This window comes from Dunckerocampus dactyliophorus, chromosome 4 (assembly GCF_027744805.1).
Source record: "Dunckerocampus dactyliophorus isolate RoL2022-P2 chromosome 4, RoL_Ddac_1.1, whole genome shotgun sequence".
NCBI classification, from domain to species: domain Eukaryota; kingdom Metazoa; phylum Chordata; class Actinopteri; order Syngnathiformes; family Syngnathidae; genus Dunckerocampus; species Dunckerocampus dactyliophorus.
In genome coordinates, this window is record NC_072822.1 from 28497565 (window position 1) to 28515832 (window position 18268).

Genomic DNA, 18268 nt, shown 5'->3' on the forward strand with positions numbered 1-18268 from the left:
ATTTTCATAGTTAAATATACATAAATCAAAAATATAAATCCCGTTTACAACCTTCTAAATACGGGTTTTAACATTATTAGAGTCCTCCAGACATTAACTAACACCCCTCTAGTGACCTTTAAGCTCCTATTACCCAGTATAGTAGACATAATAAGAGGAAATAAGAAATATAAGATAAAAAATAAGACATAACATAAACTCACGTTTAGCATTCCTTGTTGTTTTTTGGGACAGCGTACTTCCTGCGTTGGCTGTGGTCTCATCAATGTAACATTACATAGTGACCAATGTAGAACACAACATATCACGTCATTGGGTGCGTCTTCTGAATGCATTATATTTGTGTTTTCATTCATTTAGTCATTTTTATGCTTGGAAATGCTTAATTTAGGCCAGGAATAGGTAAAATTTGCTTACATATGCATATTATTTGACCCTTGACGGACAAGACTGTATATACACACACACACACAAACATAATATAAATACACACACACACACATTACATTCAATAGAAAATAAGAAAATATTTTATTTAATATTTATATAGGGTTAGGATTACTTTTTTTTAAATATTTATATATGTTATATGCACGTAACAACGTATAACATATCATTTGTCTCTGTTTTCAGACATTGGAGACTCCTTGTATTATACCTGAGTTATGAGGGTTATTATTAATATAGGTGTTTTAAAATAAATGTATATTATATGCATTTTTCCTATGTGTCCAGACTTTAGGCACATCCTGTATTTTTTACATGCCCTTGACAGTGCAAAGCTCCTCCGTCTGAGCAGAAAGATGAGAACCTCATAAATCATTGTAACTAAAGCCACGCCCACTGCTCTCTTATTGGCTGCCTCCTGCCTTGACGTCTGTACGTCAGCTCTCTGTAATTTAAATACGCTCCTTGCGCAATTTGATGAATAGCGTCGCTGTCACAAGCGTTCGAAACCGTCGAGGAAGGCATTTTTAATGACACACTGGAAGAGTAAGAAGGAAAGGAGGCAGCTTCCTCTCATTCGTATTATGAATCCGTGGAGCTCCAAAGTGAGATCAAACTACTGAAGGCGGGATTACTTTTCTCTTGATGCGATCTTGTTGAAAGTCATGGAGGTGTCAAAGTGTCATTTTTGACTTTTAAACTTTGTGAGATTTTGTGAGATTCTTCTTTTGTTTAAACTTCAGCTGCAGGATCCTAAGCGCGACTCCACAGAGGTAACATGTCCGTTTCCTTCCTTCCTTCCTTCCTCTCTCGTGTATTGAACACTTAAACGCTGTAAAAAGTGCTGAAGAAGAAAAGCTTTGCCCTCAATACTTCCACAAAAAAGAAGCAACAACATCATGTGAGCAGAATGTGCTTGTACTTCAATGCAACATGACTTATTTTTACGACTACTAGATGCAAGGCTACATTACCACAAAATATAAGATATGCATGTCATAGGCTACATCATGGGTTCAATATATGCACGTATTAGTACATGTGACCATTATCAATGTCGCATCAAATATAAATAAGAATAATCCATACAAATACTAGTTAAACCGAGTGTTATGTTACTTACGTTACTTTGTTAGTCAGGCTTTCCATCGCAATTTGAAGGCTAAAAGCCCCACAGCGATATTTTCTTAGCCTGTTTTCTATGAATTCATTGAAGAACTACAGTAAGAAGCCCTATTATACCCTATTAAAGCATTCCCATTGTTAAATGGATTTAAAATGAGCTTTTTATGCCAAAGAAATAAGCTTTTGGACATGAGCTAGCTTACCTGACACACTGCCATTTTGGGGAAGCCATGTCCTGGGATAGTCACATGATTGTCACATGACAACCACTCCTACATAGTTCCTATATGTCACTTAGGGGCTTGATGAGTTCAAGCCAAGCACAAAGCTGTATGGGACACACATTAACACATTTAAAGTGTTCTTATTAGGGGTGGGTGCATGGATGCACATATCGATAGTATCAATATCAAAGGTAGCAGTGTTCCCACCGTGGCTGTGTTGTTCTGTCATTTCCTAAAATGTCACAAACAAGAGAGAGCCGCCTGTGAGTGCTTTTGCAATGGGAGGGGCCCACAGCACACCTGCTGCTCGTCAAAAAGAACGATACGTGCTTTCAAGTCTCTTCGCTAGATTTGTCGATAGTTGCTTTCTAGAGGGGTCTGCATCCTCGCTCAATATAGTTGCTAAGTTGGCAATACTGATCTCTGCTCCGTCTTCTTATTCTCTGGCAGAACAGGTGCATCATAATGTGTTCACGAATGAAGACCAACAGGTAGAGCCAAATCTATTTGTGGCGGCTTTCCACAAATGAGAAACACCGGGTATTATCAGTATCGGATGGATACTAGCGTCATATTCTTCAGTTTATTTCACAAATATGATTTTTTTTGGTGTTAATGTTTGTTACATTGTTGATATTGCTATATTTATATATTGCTTACAAAGTCAGAGAATAAGTTCTTAGACACAGAAGGGCCTTGAGGGCATAAAGCCAAAAGGATTTGAATCAGAGCCAATGCTGTTTTTTGCTTTTCTTAACCTATTTTGCACTACAGACATTATTTTTTGCTTTAGTTACATGTACTGTACAGTAAAAAGGGGAAAAATTGTATTATTTTGTTGATATTGCTATATTGTTCATATGTATATTATTATTATTATTATATTATAATATATCATATTATTCATTAATTTCCTGTGCCGCTTAATCCTCACTAAGGTCGCGGGGGTATGCTGGAGCCTATCCCAGCTGACTTCAGGCGAGAGACAGGGTACCCCCTGGGCTGTTATATTATATTATACTGCAATTGGCCGGCGACCAGTCCAGTGTGTACCCCGCCTCTCACCCGAAGTCAGCTGGGATAGGCTCCAGCATACCCCTGCGACCCTAGTGAGGATAAGCGGTATATAAAATGGATATATATTATATTATATTATATTATATTATATTATATTATATTATATTATATTATATTATATTATATTATATTATATTATAAATGTAATTATAATCATGATCATCAAATGAAAATCACAAATTAATTCAATGATCTTGATATTGAAGTACAAGTACAGTATCTCTATTTACTGGCCCTGTATTGACTTGGTATACATACTAAAATGTGTAGTATCGCACATTTGCCGTAAATGTGGAGATCATGTGTTGTGTTTTGTGTGTACAGGACCGGCTGAGGGCAGGTCAGGATGGTGAACAGTCAAGTGTCAGGCGTACCGCCGGCCCCGAGGTCATGCGCAGGATGTGGGGGGAAGATTGCTGACCGCTTCCTGCTCTTCTCCATGGAGCGTTACTGGCACACTCGCTGCCTGAAGTGCTCTTGCTGCCAAGCCCAGCTGGGTGACATTGGCACCAGCTGCTACAGCAAAGGCGGCATGATTCTGTGTCGCAGCGACTACATCAGGTGAGCTCCTGTGTGGGGGGGAGGAAGCGGAAAGACAAGCTTTTAGAATTTGGAGTCTGGATCAAATGAGCAATGTGTCTTTTTTTTCATTTGCAGGCTGTTTGGGCACAGCGGGGCGTGCAATGCCTGTGGGCAGTCCATCCCAGCCAATGAGATGGTGATGAGGGCACAGGGAAATGTTTACCACCTCAAGGTAAATCCCAAACTCCCACGTCAGCCTGCTGCTTGTTTGACAGAAACATCTGGGATTTTGTCCCCTCAGTGTGAGGAAGGAAATTAATTGTGTTTTCCCCGCCCTCAACGATCCAGATGAGGGACAGCTGCATCAAGAATACTACCGTTACAAAGATAATACTGCTTTGAGGTATTCAGTTAACAATATCCTCAGTGGCTAGTGCAGGTGTAGTTTTTGGGAGGGGTGTACCACTTCACTTTTTTCAGGATGCTTTGAAGACATTTAGATTAGATTAGATTACATATAAGATTATTGATCCCTTGAGCATTTGCCCTCAAGGAAATTAGGGTTCCAATAGCAGCAATACTGTATGCAGTCGTGTACATACCCACCCCAGTGAATGGCGAAAGAATGGCAAAAAAATGCAAGTTATCAAGAAAAATGTCTATTTTGAGACCCCTGGCCTCCTAAAACCTTCTTGATAGCTTGACGTTCACTTTGTCCTCCAATTTCAGATGAAGATTTGCAATAAGTGACTGTTGTAATTATTAGGTTAGAGTCAGCACCCCTTCTCTCTTCATTTGCCATTGTTCACAAGCGCCACAATCCAGGTTTAATCCCTAAACGTGACTTGCACACTTAGACACATTTTAAGTATAAAATGTATAGCTACTCACCAATAATGATAATGTCAGATGATCCATGAACACATGGAATCGGAATCACAGTGTAGAAGTTGTGTACAGTAATCCCTCGTTTATCGCGGTTAATTGTTTCCAGACCCGACCATGTGAATTTCCGCGAAGTAGGATTCCTTATTTATAAATGGAATATTTTCATAGGTAGAGCATAGAAAAAGTGTTTATGACTTTCTAAATATGGTTTTTAACATTACTAGAACCCTCTAGACATGAAATAACACCCCTATAGTCAGCTTTAAACTCCTATTACCCATTATAGTAGACATAATAAGGGGAAATAAGCCATTTAAGACATAAAAAGACTTGTGCTTGTGTGTTGCTGTAAATGTGTGCCGGTGCTTAGGGAGCTCAGTGGGCGGGAGGACAAGAAGTGACTTCAGCCGCAACAGTAGCCCCAGTTATTGTGCCTCTTGTGAGATCATTCAAACCTGCAATAAAAGCCTGTTGTTCCAGCGATCAAGTTTGGCACTTGTGTGTCTCACCAAACATTACAGTAACATTACTGACACCTAGTGATCGTTGTAGAATACTACATATCATCACAACATCTTTGAACGTGTCTTCTGAATGCCTTATATTTGTATTTTACTTCATTTAGTCATTTTTATGCTTGAACATGCTTCATTTTGACAAAATACACAATATATAAAACCCGCCTAAATAGAGATATTTTCTGACTAATAATAGGCCGTATTCAACCATGAAACAACATAATTTATTTATTAATATTTTTGGAAAAAAACGTGTTTGAGTGAAGCTGGTGTGGCGAGGGACTACGGTAATCCTCTCCTGTAATTTAAAATGGGCATATTTCAGACATAGTTGAAAAATGGTGATTAATTGTGATGAATTAATTTGAAAACTGATTAGTGTGATTAAAAAAAAATGTTATCATTTGACAATCCTATAAAAATAAAACCATTCATACGCTTAAAAGTATTACGTTGCACTTGTCTGCATCCATGTTTATTGGAGAATCACCTGCTCAGAGTTTGCAGTATTTTGTGTTCATTTTTTAAAAAATCATTTAAGTTGTTGACCGAACCATGACTTTCAAACTAAGGTACAGTAATACCCTACTACATGATTGGCTGACACAAAATGACATGAAAGGCTGACTTTAATGCAGTTTTGTACTTATGAAGGCAGTGGTCTTGTGATTTGTACTTTAGAAGACATTTTCAATAAATTGCAGACTCTCTAGTTTTCTCTCTTCTCAAACCTCTTCTACTTGTCCATCAAGCTCTACAAAATCTGATTATAGTGGAACCTTGGTTAGCATACACCCGGTTTGCTTGTTTCTAACGTCGATAATTTACGCCAAAATGTTGCCTCTGTTTGCGTACACTTTTCAGTAAGTGCAACTGCTATTTTTATCACAAAACATCCTTGTTAGCAGCTTGCTAAGACATGCAAGCAGGAAGCGGAAGTCAGCTCTGTCGACGTCTGTGATGTAGTCAGCGGTTGACTCTGTCATTTTTCTAACTTCTAACTAAACACAGTTACGCCACAAGTCTCTAAAATGTTAACACAAAACACGTTTTTATAGTTCTACAATTGTAGTTTTACATGCATAAAACAATTCTAAATACATATAAATGATGAATGAAAGAGACAAATGAACATTTAAGGTTACTTTTACCTTCATTGAAGATGTGACGATGTGTTGACAAAGACACTATGTGGTAGCGAGAGCAACATGGATACCATCTTAGTGTTTTGCTATGAGTTATTTTTTTAAGTCAATAGTGTTTCTCATCTTATTTATCAAAATGATGGCACTTGCAACTTTCCTTGCCTCCATTTTGGCTTATTTGGCAACCGTGATCGAAAGAAAAGCAGAGACTTGAGGTGAGAAACACTATTGAAACCAAGAAATAACTCATGGCAAAACAGGAAGGTTGTGTCTGTGTTGATCTCGCTGCCATATCATGTCTTTGGCAACAATCACGTCTTCAGTGGAGTTAAAAGTAACCTTAAATGTTCATTTATCCTTTTCAGTCATCATTTGTATTTATTTATATGCATTTAGAATTGTGTATACTGTATATGTAAAACTACTATTGTAAAACTATAAAAACATGTTTTGTGTTAACATTTTTGGTTTTCTGGAACGGATTAATTCCATTTGCATTATTTCTTACGAGAAAAATGTATTTGGTTAGAGTATATTTCTGCTCAAGTCAGACATTCGGGAGCAGATTCATGACACTAACCATGGTTCCACTGTACTAATAATGTTATAAACTTTATTTAATGTTTTTGGGTTGTTTTTTTTTTCTCTGTTAAATAAAACTACCAGGGTGTGTAATATTTTTCTTATTTCTCCTTATTTTCCCCGCTCACTATCAAGTAACCCTGGAGTGTCTTCAAGTACGAGACGGCAGTAGAAATGGAAGCTGCTATGTTGTCGTAGTGGCGGTTTGATCTATTTCCTGACCCTTTGTTGTTTCTGAACCCGGCAGTGTTTCAGCTGTGCCACGTGCAGAAACAGACTCATGCCCGGAGATCGCTTCCATTACATGAATGGTACAATCTTCTGTGAGCACGACAGACCCGCTGCTGCCCTGCTCAGCAGCCACCTGCCTCCTCTTCCAAGTAATTCTGTCTTGACAGACCAAAAGGTAAATTACTGTAGGTGTGTAGAAAATACTCGGGTTAACTTTTGTACTTCATGTTGTACTAAATACAGTGGAACCACGGTTAGTGTCCTCCCCGGTTAGTTTTTCAGTTAAAATCAAAAATTTGCACCACAATTTTGTCTTGGTTTTCGTGCATTTCTGTGTTAGCGTACAATATGGCTGTCATCTTGTCGTGTTGTTAATATACTTTGTGAGTCCAACTTGCTGCATGTAAAACTATAAACTTTTGTGTTAACATTTTTGGCTTTCTGGAACAGATTAATTGGATTTACATTATTCCTTATGGGAAGACTTGATTTGTTAACGTCCATTTCGGTTAGAGTCGAACCTTCTGGAAGGAATTAATGATGCTAACCAAGATTCCACTGTACTCTTGAACTCAGTATTAAGTATTTATTTTGTACTTAAAAATGTCCATAACTGGTGAAGGAAAAGTATATGATACAGATTAAAATGATATTACAATAATACAGATAGAAAATACAATCCGGACATCAGTCAGATATCAGCAAAAAAATGTGTCCAGTCATCCCTCTCTATTGCGGTTAAGTGGTTCCAGACACAACTGCAGTAAGTGAATTTCCGCAAAGCAGGATTCAATATTAATAAATAGAATATTTTCATAGAGCATAGAAAACCTGTTTATGACTGTTGAAATACGTTGTTTAACCATTATTAGAGCTCTGTAGACATGAAAAAACATGCCTATAGTCACCTTTACACTCCTATTATCCTTTGTTTACACCATATTGCTAATGCGCAGACTACGGGATCACTGCAGGGACACAAGACTGGCTTTAAGCATAGCAGACTTGTGAGCTAACTAGTTAAGCCTCTGATGTATTTATTCTAAACTGAAGAAAGGGTTTCAAACAGAGTGAGGAAGAAGGACAAAGGACGAAGTCAAAAATGTACCACTTCCAAACGGAATGTGAGAAGAATCATGTTGGACATGCCATGGCTGACTCTATGCAGGATTCCGGTAGTGTAATGTAATGTCATGTCTCAACAATGTTTTGTGTCATTACTGACGCCTAGTGACCACAATACTACATATGACTTGTCTTTCAATATTTCTGACTAATAATTGGCTATAGTCAACCACGAAACAGTCATTTAATTAATTAATTTTTGAAAAAACGCGATAGAGTGACACAAAGAGATGTTCGAACCGTGACGTAGCGAGGCACGACTGTATAGAATTATATCGGCCTGCATTTAACATCACCCGTATCAGCACGGCGATACAAGCAGTCCATTCCAGATGCTGCTCCAGCCCACATGACCACAACAACAGCGTGTGCTGACAAAGTAGCAAGGAGTAGGAGTGATGTCGCAGCTGAGTGCAAAACTTGTCATGCACAAGTTTCCTGTGGTGGAACAGAATCGGGGAAGTTTAACACGACCAACCGTTTGAGGCAGCCTCACACAGGAAACTCCCATGAAGATAGCAAAAAGTCATTAGTTGGAACAGAAAAGAACGAGCCCCTTGTCGGTGGTGAGTAATGTCGGGTTTAAACGCTTCATTGAGCACCTCAAGCCTTGCTGCCTTTTCCGGTGCCTACATTGTTCATGAAACTTTTCCCTACATGCATAAAACTATGTATGAGTCAGGGTGATATCATATTGGATCGATGTCTGGCTGCAATATCAGTATTGCATCGGAAGTGAAAAAGTTGTATCGGGACCATATCATGTTATGTGTTTGCCAACACACAGTGTCACTATTAGGGGGTTAGGTTTAGGGGCTGATGGGTTGGGTTTACGGTTAGAGGTTAAGGGTTTGAGTTGACCTATAATTGAATGGACATGAAATGAAGGTCAAACAGTCATCACGAAGGAGTGAGATGTTTCTTGGGTGCAATGAGACTGTGTTCGTAAGTTAAAAGATGACCATATGTGTAAATGCAGTCGTGTCCTGTCGTCTCTCTGCAGGTATGCTGAGTGGTGTGTGTGTGCCGACACTTTACTTCCTCTCTCCTGCTATCGTCGCCATTGTTGTGGATTCTGCTCACCACCACGCATCCCTGTCCTGAAATGCGTTCTTACAAAAACATCCCATTCCGTCGTCCCATCACAGAGTCTATGCACCGCATCCAAGGTTTATTGTGCTCGGTATAAGATTGCTCTGTCATTCCGTGTGGACTGCATTTGCAGAGGCTTCTTTGGACTTCGGACTACAAGCACGGTGATGATGGTTGGCCTTGTCATCGTTCTGAGGAAGGAACAAAAGATGCTTCATGGAGAGTTTGATGGACTGCTGGAAAATGACGACGTGTTTTGCCCTAAAGCGTCATTGTTTGGAATGAACTCTGATTTGTCTCTTGTATGTTTGTCGGACATCTTATACAGTACTGTTGAATATACAGTCAAATAAGAAGTGAATCAGTGAAATATGATTTAGCTGTTTGAAGGCTCAGAATGATGCTACAAACTTTTTTAACCCAAAAGAAGCCTGGTCCGTTTCAAGTCAGTTGATGTTGGATATACCACAGAGCAAGCGGAACACCATCCATCCATCTTCTATACCGCTTATCCTCACGAGGGTTGCGGGTATGCTGGAGCCTATCCCAGATAACTATGGGTCGAGAGGCGGGGTATACCCTGGACTGGTCGCCAGCCAATCGCAGGGCACATATAGACAAGCAACTAAACAACCGATTTCGAGTCTCTCATTAACCACACAGAGATGCCCAATGGAGATTCGAACCCAGATCTTCCCGATCTCCTGACTGTGTGGCCAACATGCTAACCACTAGGCCACTGTGCTGCCCCAAGCAGAATTCATTCATCCATAAAGTACCCTAACCCAGTCAATTTTTCCCATAAGAAATAAGGCGAATCCAGTTCATCCGTACCAGACAGCCAAAAATGTTCACTCAAAACACGTTTTTATAGTTTTACAAATATAGTTTTACATTCAGAGAACAACTGAAATGCATATAAATGATGAATGAAAGGGATAAATGAACATTTAAGGTGACTTTTACCTTCACTGAAGACGTGATTGTGTTGTTGCCCAAAGACACGATGTGACAGCGAGATCAACACAGACACCACCATCCCACCTTCCTTGCCCTGCCATGAGTTATTTCTACAATTCAATAGTCTTTCACATCTCAAAGTCTTAGCTTTTCTTTTGATCATAGCAAAACTAGAAAAGCACTCGGACCTCTGGTGAGCACCATAGTTCCCCCCCATATTTAGTTTATCTACATACACTAAGTCCCCAACCAACGAACACAATTGGTTCCAGACGACCGTTTGCAAGTTGATTTGTTCGTAAGTCGAACAAAAGGTAATATTACCAATGATATAGGTACTACATGTACGTGTATACATATACAGTATATGTGTATGTATGTAAATATGAGTTTGGATGCAGTAGTAATATTAAACCAGGATAATTAATGAAAAAAACAATAATAAAAATGATATAATAATACATATTGATAAATGTTATTTACCTTTGAAGAGGAGTGGTCAAGCATACGTCGTTGTGGAGGAGGAGGAGGAGTTATTGAAAAAAAGGACAAACGGTCGTCGTCGTTAGACTCTTCTAAAAGAGGTAGTGTTCTGTGAGGGGTGTAGAATTAAGCAGGTCTATTAACTCTTCATAAACTTTAATCACACGCTCTGTCCGGGTTGTATCATACAGCTACAATTTAGCTTTCTCTCCCCAGCGTCTTACTCGACCTGTTGGTCCCATCACCAGTGTCACAGTGCCCTCTACTGGTCAAGCATGTAGCAGTATAAATATGGAGTTCCAAAAGGCAAAATACATGAAAATATAGACCAGTCAGCTTGTGTTCGTATCTCCGAATGTTCGCATGTCGGATGTTCGTAAGTTGGGGACTCAGTGTATTTAGATTCCTTGACCATGAAAACATAACATTAGCAATGGATTCATAATGATATCAATATTAATTCAGTAGTTATTCTCAAAAATTGCATTTTCCGTAGTGGTGGTTTTCTTCTGGATGTAGCTCCTAGCTTTTGAAGATACAACAAATGTGTTGGCTCTATATAATTGTCTTTCTATGATAAAATTCCAAAGGTCCCCTATTTTTTCTTATTCTGGATCGTAGTATCCGGAATTATTTCATTATTTGGATCAGTCTTTGGTATTTTGTAGAACCTGTTGGAAACGTGTCCTGTATTTTTTTCCAAGTGCTCTGACCATTTTTCGTGGAGTTCTATGCACAAATACAGAAAATTTTCCTCTCTCGGCATGTTAAAGAATCCTTTAAAAAATTTTGGATCCAAACGGTCACCCCCAAAATTTAACCAGTTCTTCCATATCACACTTCCGACAATTCCTGAAGATTTCATCCAAATCCATTCAGAACTTTTCAAGTTATTTTGAACACAAACAAACAAACATAAAAAATAAAATCCTTGGCGGAGGTAATAAGCCAAAATGGAGCCAAAGCTGCTACATTGTGTCTTTGAAAGTTAAAGTATCCTTAAATGTTGATTTGCAGTGGCTCATGAGATAGAGCAGGTAGTTCGATCCCTGCTTCCTCCATCCCAGTCACTGTTGCTGTGTCCTTGAGCAAGGCACTTCACCCACCTTGCCTCCAGTGCTGCCCACACTGGTGTATGGATGTGAATGGTGGTGGTCGGAGAGGCCGTAGGTGCAAATGGGCAGCTTAGTTTCTGCCAGGCTACCCCAGGGCAGCTGTGGCGCAGAGATGCAACATTTTGGAGTACATTTGACGCTAACCGGGGCATACACTAACCGAGGTTCCACTGTACTATTAACTGAAGTCAAAGATGTGTTATGTCACATGTGTTGCATTGTCCATGCTAAATCTAAATCTAAATCCTTGTTTGAAAAGAAGTCAACCTGACCCTTTTTTATGTAACACAAATGTACTTTCACTTGATGCAAAGAGCATATATTCATTTAAAATCATTGTATTGGGTGTCTTATTAGCATTTTTTGCTATTGTGACAAATAAATCACAGCAGGCTCTCCGCAGCAATTTCAAGGGTAAAACCCCAATAGCGATATTTACCCAGCTTGTTTCAATTAATTCACTGAAGAAATATAGTAAGCAGAGTTAAACTGTAATCTCTGACACCCTGTTAAAGCATTAAAATTGTTAAATTGAGTTCAAATGAGCTTTAATGGCAAAAAACTTACTTTTAGAAACAGGCTAGCTTACCTGACATACTGCCATGTTGGGGAAGCTATATCCTGAGACAGTCACATGACAACCACCTCTAAATGTATCAAATACAGTCAAACCTCGGTTTTCGTACACCCCACTTTTTGTAGGAGTCGGCTAAAATGTCGGGTTGCAATATTGCACATAACAAAGTAGTCTTTCCCCAGTTTTCCCTGTACTGTAAAATCAGGTACCCAAACAAAGCACCTAAAGCGTTGCTAGTTCCATCCTATCGTCATTGATACTTGCTTCACATTGTTTTCCACATGTAAAACTATATTCTCTATCAAATGTATTTTGTGTTCATATTTTTGAGTGTCTGGAACGGATTCATTGGAATGTAGATTACTTTCTATAGGTAACATTGCCTCTTTGTCTTTTGTCAGATTTATCAGAACGAATTATTGACGCAAACCAAGGTTCCACTGTACGCCAGGGTTAGGGATAGGGTTAACCCTGTACATTTAAAGTGTCACCATGGCTTCTTTTGGGTTACACGCTGTCAAAAAACACCCATTGTTTTTGCCTGTGATTGTTGAAATGAATTGTATTTCTTCACAAGCTTCCTGGTCAATGTGAGGAAACAAACAATGGTTTGAAGTCATATTAAAATGATTTTCCTGTATGAGTTGACGTCAGTGAGGGTGGTACCTCTTAGCTAGCACGGTGGCTCAAGTTAGCCCTGCATGGTTAAAACATGGCTGATTACCCCGAGGAATGGAATTAGCGGGCTTGAGCTTTGGCCATTTACAGAAGCAATTAAACATGAGCCGTGTATCTGTGCTGCTGGAGCTCCTGGGAGGCTGAACTTGGGGCGTATCCTGTGGCAGACTGGCCCTAATGAAGCCTAATCTGAAAGCAGTCTAATTAAAAGGGAGTCGTCCCCTCTTCGTCCGCGTCATTCGAAAGAGTTGTTTTCTGTTTATTGTACGCTTTGTCCTACGCAATTATCCCCAGCTTCTTGAAAAACAATCATTCTAATTAGCTTTAACTCGGGGTGCCTTTATAATGCTGAACTTTTCCGGGGCATCATCCCATCAGAGGTTTAACGCTAATCTGGGTCCGATAGCAGCTAGCGGAAGATAGCATCTGCTCCAGTTTTGCACCTTGCCTGGCAGCCATCAAAGTTTGCACCTTAATGCGCTTAGCTACTCCAAAATGTCCCACTTGTCACGGTAGCTGCTGATACTGCATCAATTATTTATTCCACGTATGATCAAGGGGCGTCACGCAAATTCATTAACGTATGCAAATGCCCACAATTACAATTATCTTGGCATGGTGATAGTGAAGAGCTAAAACCTCGGCACATCCCCGACTCCCACCTCGACACAAGTTACACTTTGCATTCAAACTAATCAAGCCTCGTCTGCCTTTTCCTAATTAGCCGGAACGTTTTCAGATGCCAATTAGCAGGTCTGAAGAAAAGGCTCCGTGCCACGAGGCGTTGTCTTTAATCAGAGCTTCGGCAGGTGTGTGGCTCACCATGCAGCCTGTGTCATAGGAAAGTGTTTATTCCTGCTAATTAATCATATTAACACATGGAGATGAGAGTAATCGCACACAGAGTGTGAAGGCACAAGATGATGCCAGGATATTTTTACATGTCGTCTTCTTACCCGGATACTCTGGCAACACCGAGCCAACATAGTTTGATGCCTTCCTCATACCGAGGAGGCCTCGCTCCAAATAAACCACAAAATCAAAACCCATTAGATCAACTAATGCAGTCGCTCTGTCTGCAAGTTATAAGCCGTCGATAAGGGAATCAATCACATGGTAGTTAAAGGTTATAAATTAATTTGTACAGTGGAACCTTGGTTAGCGTCATTAATCCAATCCAGACTCTAACCAAATCAACTTCTCCCATAACAAATAATGTTAATCCAATTAATCCATGCGAGAAAGCAGAGAACAATTCAAAATGCAGATAAATGATGAATGAAAGGGACAAATGAACATCACATCACTTTTACCTTGACCGAAGTCTTGATTGTTGACAAAGACTGCTATGACGCGGCAAGATCACGGCGTTATTCTTAAATTAGTTACTTCTTGAATTCCTCACCTCAAGTCTCTGCTTTTCTTTGGATCACTGCTGCGAAATAAGCCAAAATGGAGCCAGAGAAAGGTTGCAGGTGCCATCATTTTGATAAAGAGGGTGAGAAGAAACCTATGGAATTCAAGAAATAACCAGTGATGTGCAGTGAGGTTCATGGCTTATGTTAAAAATGGCTGCTCTTTAAGAGGATAACTAAAGAAAGAATAATTCACTTAAGTTAAAACAATGTTTTCAGATACTTCTTAGACCCATTTATTTATTTTGCTTTATTATCTGAAAAAACATTTGTGTTCTTACCTTTTATCTGTATATGAAGTACATGCAGCCTTTTCTTCTCTAGGAAAGGTCCTGATACTTTGTTGTAAAAGTCTGATAACCTACTGGTGAGTTTGGCTATATAAACCTCCATCATTTATCCCTTTCAACTGGCATTCGGATGCATTTAGAATTGTTTTCTACGTGTAAAATTATACAGTCGTCATTTATCGCGGTTAATTGGTTCCAGACCTGACTGCGATAAATGTATTTCCGAAGTAAGATTCCTTATTTACAAATGGAATATTTTCATACTTAGAGCATAGAAAACCTGCTTAAGACCTTCTAAAAAAAATTGTAAATTATTATTAGAGCCCTCAAGACACGAAATAACACTCCTATAGTCACCTTTACATTTGTATTACCCAGTATAGGGGACATATTAGAAAATAAGACGTCTTAGACGTAAATAATATAATATGTCTAAGACATTACGTAGCCTCACACATTAGCATTGACAGCATACTTGGTGGCTATTGTCTCATCAATGTAACATTCCTGACACCTAGTGACCAGTGTAGTAGAATACTACCGTAATGGCACAGAGAACACATATGCAGTGAACATTCACACAGGAGCTGCTGTCAGCCACAACTCACGCCGATATGCATATGTTTTAATAGGCTATAGTCAACCACAAAACAGTGATCATTTCTTAATAAATTTTGGAAAAAACGCAATAGATTGAGGGAACGATGTTCGAACCGCGATGTAGCGAGGGACGACTGAAACTGACCGGGATGACTGGGCGATAAAAGAGGGAGACAAAAGGGGAGACCGGGCGGGGTGTACAGTGATAGGGGAGGGTGTGTGTGTGCGTATGTGTATGAGAGTGTCCTTGGTTGCCTGAAGAATTTGGCCTTGCCTAGTGCCCAAACTTGGAGCCACAGTCCGCGGGATGTCATTGCGATAACACATCAGTTGAGCGGGCCCAGCCAGAGACAACAAACAGCAGGTGTCCATGAAGAAGAGAAGGAGGGTCAGAGCTGCCCAACGCAGCAATCTCCTGTAGGAGATGATGTTCGCAGCGACCTTGGAAAGGCAGAGGGGGAGGCCGAAATGCAGATTGTTTGGGTTTTGTGCGAGTAGCCACATTCCAATAGACCTGGCTTACTCTTACTTACTTGTCCATTCTGGTCTCTCCATCGATCCATCTGCCTTTCGAAAGCCGAAAACTTCTCCAAGATCGCCAAGACGTTTCATTTTCCTCATTGTGATTCACAGTCACAGTCAGAGTGCTAACAGTTTTACCCACCATATCAGTCATGACGGGCAGCACAAGAAACTACAGCATAACCTCGGTTTTCGGACACCCTCGGTTTTGTGGGATTCAAATTACTACCAAAAACATGTCTCGGTTAACAGTGCCCAAAAAAAAAAGAATCCATGCGTTTGATCATCTTTATGATGTGTGTGTGTGGTTTATTTGTTCGTAGAGCCCACACAGAACAATGAACAACTCTGTTTCTGTCTCCTGTCTTCCCCCTTCCTTTATTTAAATGAAGGTCAAACAGAGTACATTGTTTTTAGCCCTGATTCCCCTCACTGTGCACCCAATTTTAAAACTCTTACCCCTCTATTCTCTCTTCGGTGTCATATTCGACAGCAGTCTTAAGTTTGATAAAAAAAAAAAATAGTTCTGTGGTCAGAGCAGTTGTTTTCCGCCCTTTTTGTCAAGAGCAGACCTTGAAAAAGCAATTTGTATGTTCATTAGCTCGAGGCTTGATTATTGTAATGCCCTCTATACTGGAGTAAACCAGTCAAGTAAGTCGGTAAATCAGAATAAATACTTCGGATCCGACACACTTCCCCTCAGACTAGAGCTGTCCTATCTAGTCATTGAGCATAAACTCTTGAAGATGAGAGGTGAAACGTCTTCTAAAATAGTCTGAACAGTCCTGTTATGCTTACGGGCGTTGTGAGAAAGGTGAGGGAGCAGCCCAGAATGACAAGGGACGAGCTGGTTGATGATGTCAAGGGAGTTGGGAGCAGTCAGCAAGAAAAGCATTAGTAAGACACTTTGCTTGCCTGCAAAGTCCCCCTGCTCAAGGAGACACATGTACAGAACCGTCTGAACGTTTGAATTGAAAACACCTGAAGGACTCACACAAGGCTTGCGATAATGCGATGTGGTCGCACGGACACCAAAATGGAGCTCTTTGCATGCATCAACTCAAATATTTATACAGTAGTACCTCGCATAACGTAAACCTCCTTTTAGGTAAATTCCACAGAACGTAAAGAATTTATGTAAAGTTTTTGCTTCGTATTACGTAAGAAATTCCATATAACGTAAAGCGTCTTTTTTTTTTCAATCAACTTTATGAATGCCTTACAAATTACACTAACAGTGCATCAAACCATGGGCATTGAAAAATAACAGTTGGATAACAAAAACACATAAAATAAATCACACAGAAATCGAGATTAAAGAAATAAAAACGTAACAGAAAAGTAATAAATAAATAAATAAATAAATAAAGATAATAATAATAATAATAATAATAATAATAATAATAATAATAATAATAATAAATAAAGTAAGTTACACCAGAGGACATGAGCAATGAAAATTAAATTGAATTAAGGATATTGAAGTGGGAGCACAGATTTATAGTCTTGATATCTTTCTTGTTATTAGCAGAGATTATTGATTTGAAGTACAGCTTCAGTTCTTTCATGAAAACATGAAAAAGGGGTTTCACTTTGGCAAATTTAAAGTCGGTGCAATTTTTTTATTTTTTTTTTAAGTCACTGTAAGTTCAGACTAACAGAGTACTGTACACTTGGTGACGCCGTTCAGTTTTATTAATTTACAGTCATCTTATTTATTAACTTATTTTGTATTGGAATGTTACTCTACTATGTTTATGATAACATTTTCTTATGTTTTCCCACCATATTTGGTGGACTTTGAATATTTTGAAGGGCAAAAGGTGTGATTTTGGGAAGATCTTGGAACGGATTAGGCTATTTACATGTATTTTACGCTTTGTATAACATAAAAACCCTATAACATAAAGGTTCTCGGAACGGATTATTTACGTTTTAGGGGCGTCTACTGTATATAAAAATAGTCATGTTTTGTTTGTTTCTTTGTTTTTTGCAGCACTTAAAAATGTAAATTGGTTAAATACACTGGATTAAAGCTCTTTTGTCCAAAAGAGCAGTATGCGAGTGTATGTAAACAGTTGTGGATCATTTAGGTAAACTTTGAAAACACCTCAACATCACGACATCAAGATTATCTTAGAAGTGCACGGCAGGAATGCCACGTGCGTTATCATAAAAAATGTTTTCTTCTCTGCAATGTTGATGGATGGTGTTGATATGTCTGTAATTCTACCATGAATCATGAATCTTGTCTCGACACGTTTGTCTCCTGAAAACATGAACTTGCAACTGCTCTGCTGAGTCAAATCCATTGCAAATTTTTAATAGAAACGTCATCTGTGCAATTTGTTACATTTGTTTTACATTTCGGCCAAAATTTTGCCTCTTTTTTGCGTAAATTTTCCGGTTAGCCTGCAATATGGCACGTGTCTTGTCGTGTTATTAATACATTGCGTGTTCTTTATGCATTTCTTCATGTATTTTTCACCAAATCACAAAATGCAATGTATTAGCAGCTTGCTAATACATGGAAACAAGACGTGGAAGTCTGCTCTGTCGCCCGCCTATGATATCATCAGCGCTTGATTGTGTAGTTACACCACAACTCTCAAAAATGTTAACACAAAACACGTTTTTATTAACTCCTGATCA

At 39.1% G+C, this 18268-nt stretch overlaps 1 protein-coding gene across 1 annotated transcript; it reads left to right on the forward strand.

Moving 5' to 3' along the window:
• The first annotated feature begins 926 nt into the window (after positions 1-926).
• LOC129180105 (LIM domain transcription factor LMO4-B-like) lies at positions 927-12751 on the forward strand. The gene is made up of 5 exons (XM_054774193.1): positions 927-1220; positions 3198-3434; positions 3531-3627; positions 6776-6934; positions 8888-12751. The coding sequence occupies exons 2-5, from the start codon at positions 3220-3222 to the stop codon at positions 8894-8896; spliced, it is 480 nt and encodes a 159-aa protein (XP_054630168.1). The 5' UTR covers positions 927-1220; positions 3198-3219; the 3' UTR covers positions 8897-12751.
• The last annotated feature ends 5517 nt before the right edge of the window (positions 12752-18268 follow it).

Bases quoted from the DNA above. Each gene is read 5' to 3' on its own strand.
- LOC129180105 (XM_054774193.1), top strand. From the start codon at position 3,220: ATGGTGAACAGTCAAGTGTCAGGCGTACCGCCGGCCCCGAGGTCATGC. The intron at 3,435-3,530 runs GTGAGCTCCTGT...TTTCATTTGCAG, and splicing joins TGTCGCAGCGACTACATCAG to GCTGTTTGGGCACAGCGGGG. The intron at 3,628-6,775 runs GTAAATCCCAAA...TGAACCCGGCAG, and splicing joins GAAATGTTTACCACCTCAAG to TGTTTCAGCTGTGCCACGTG.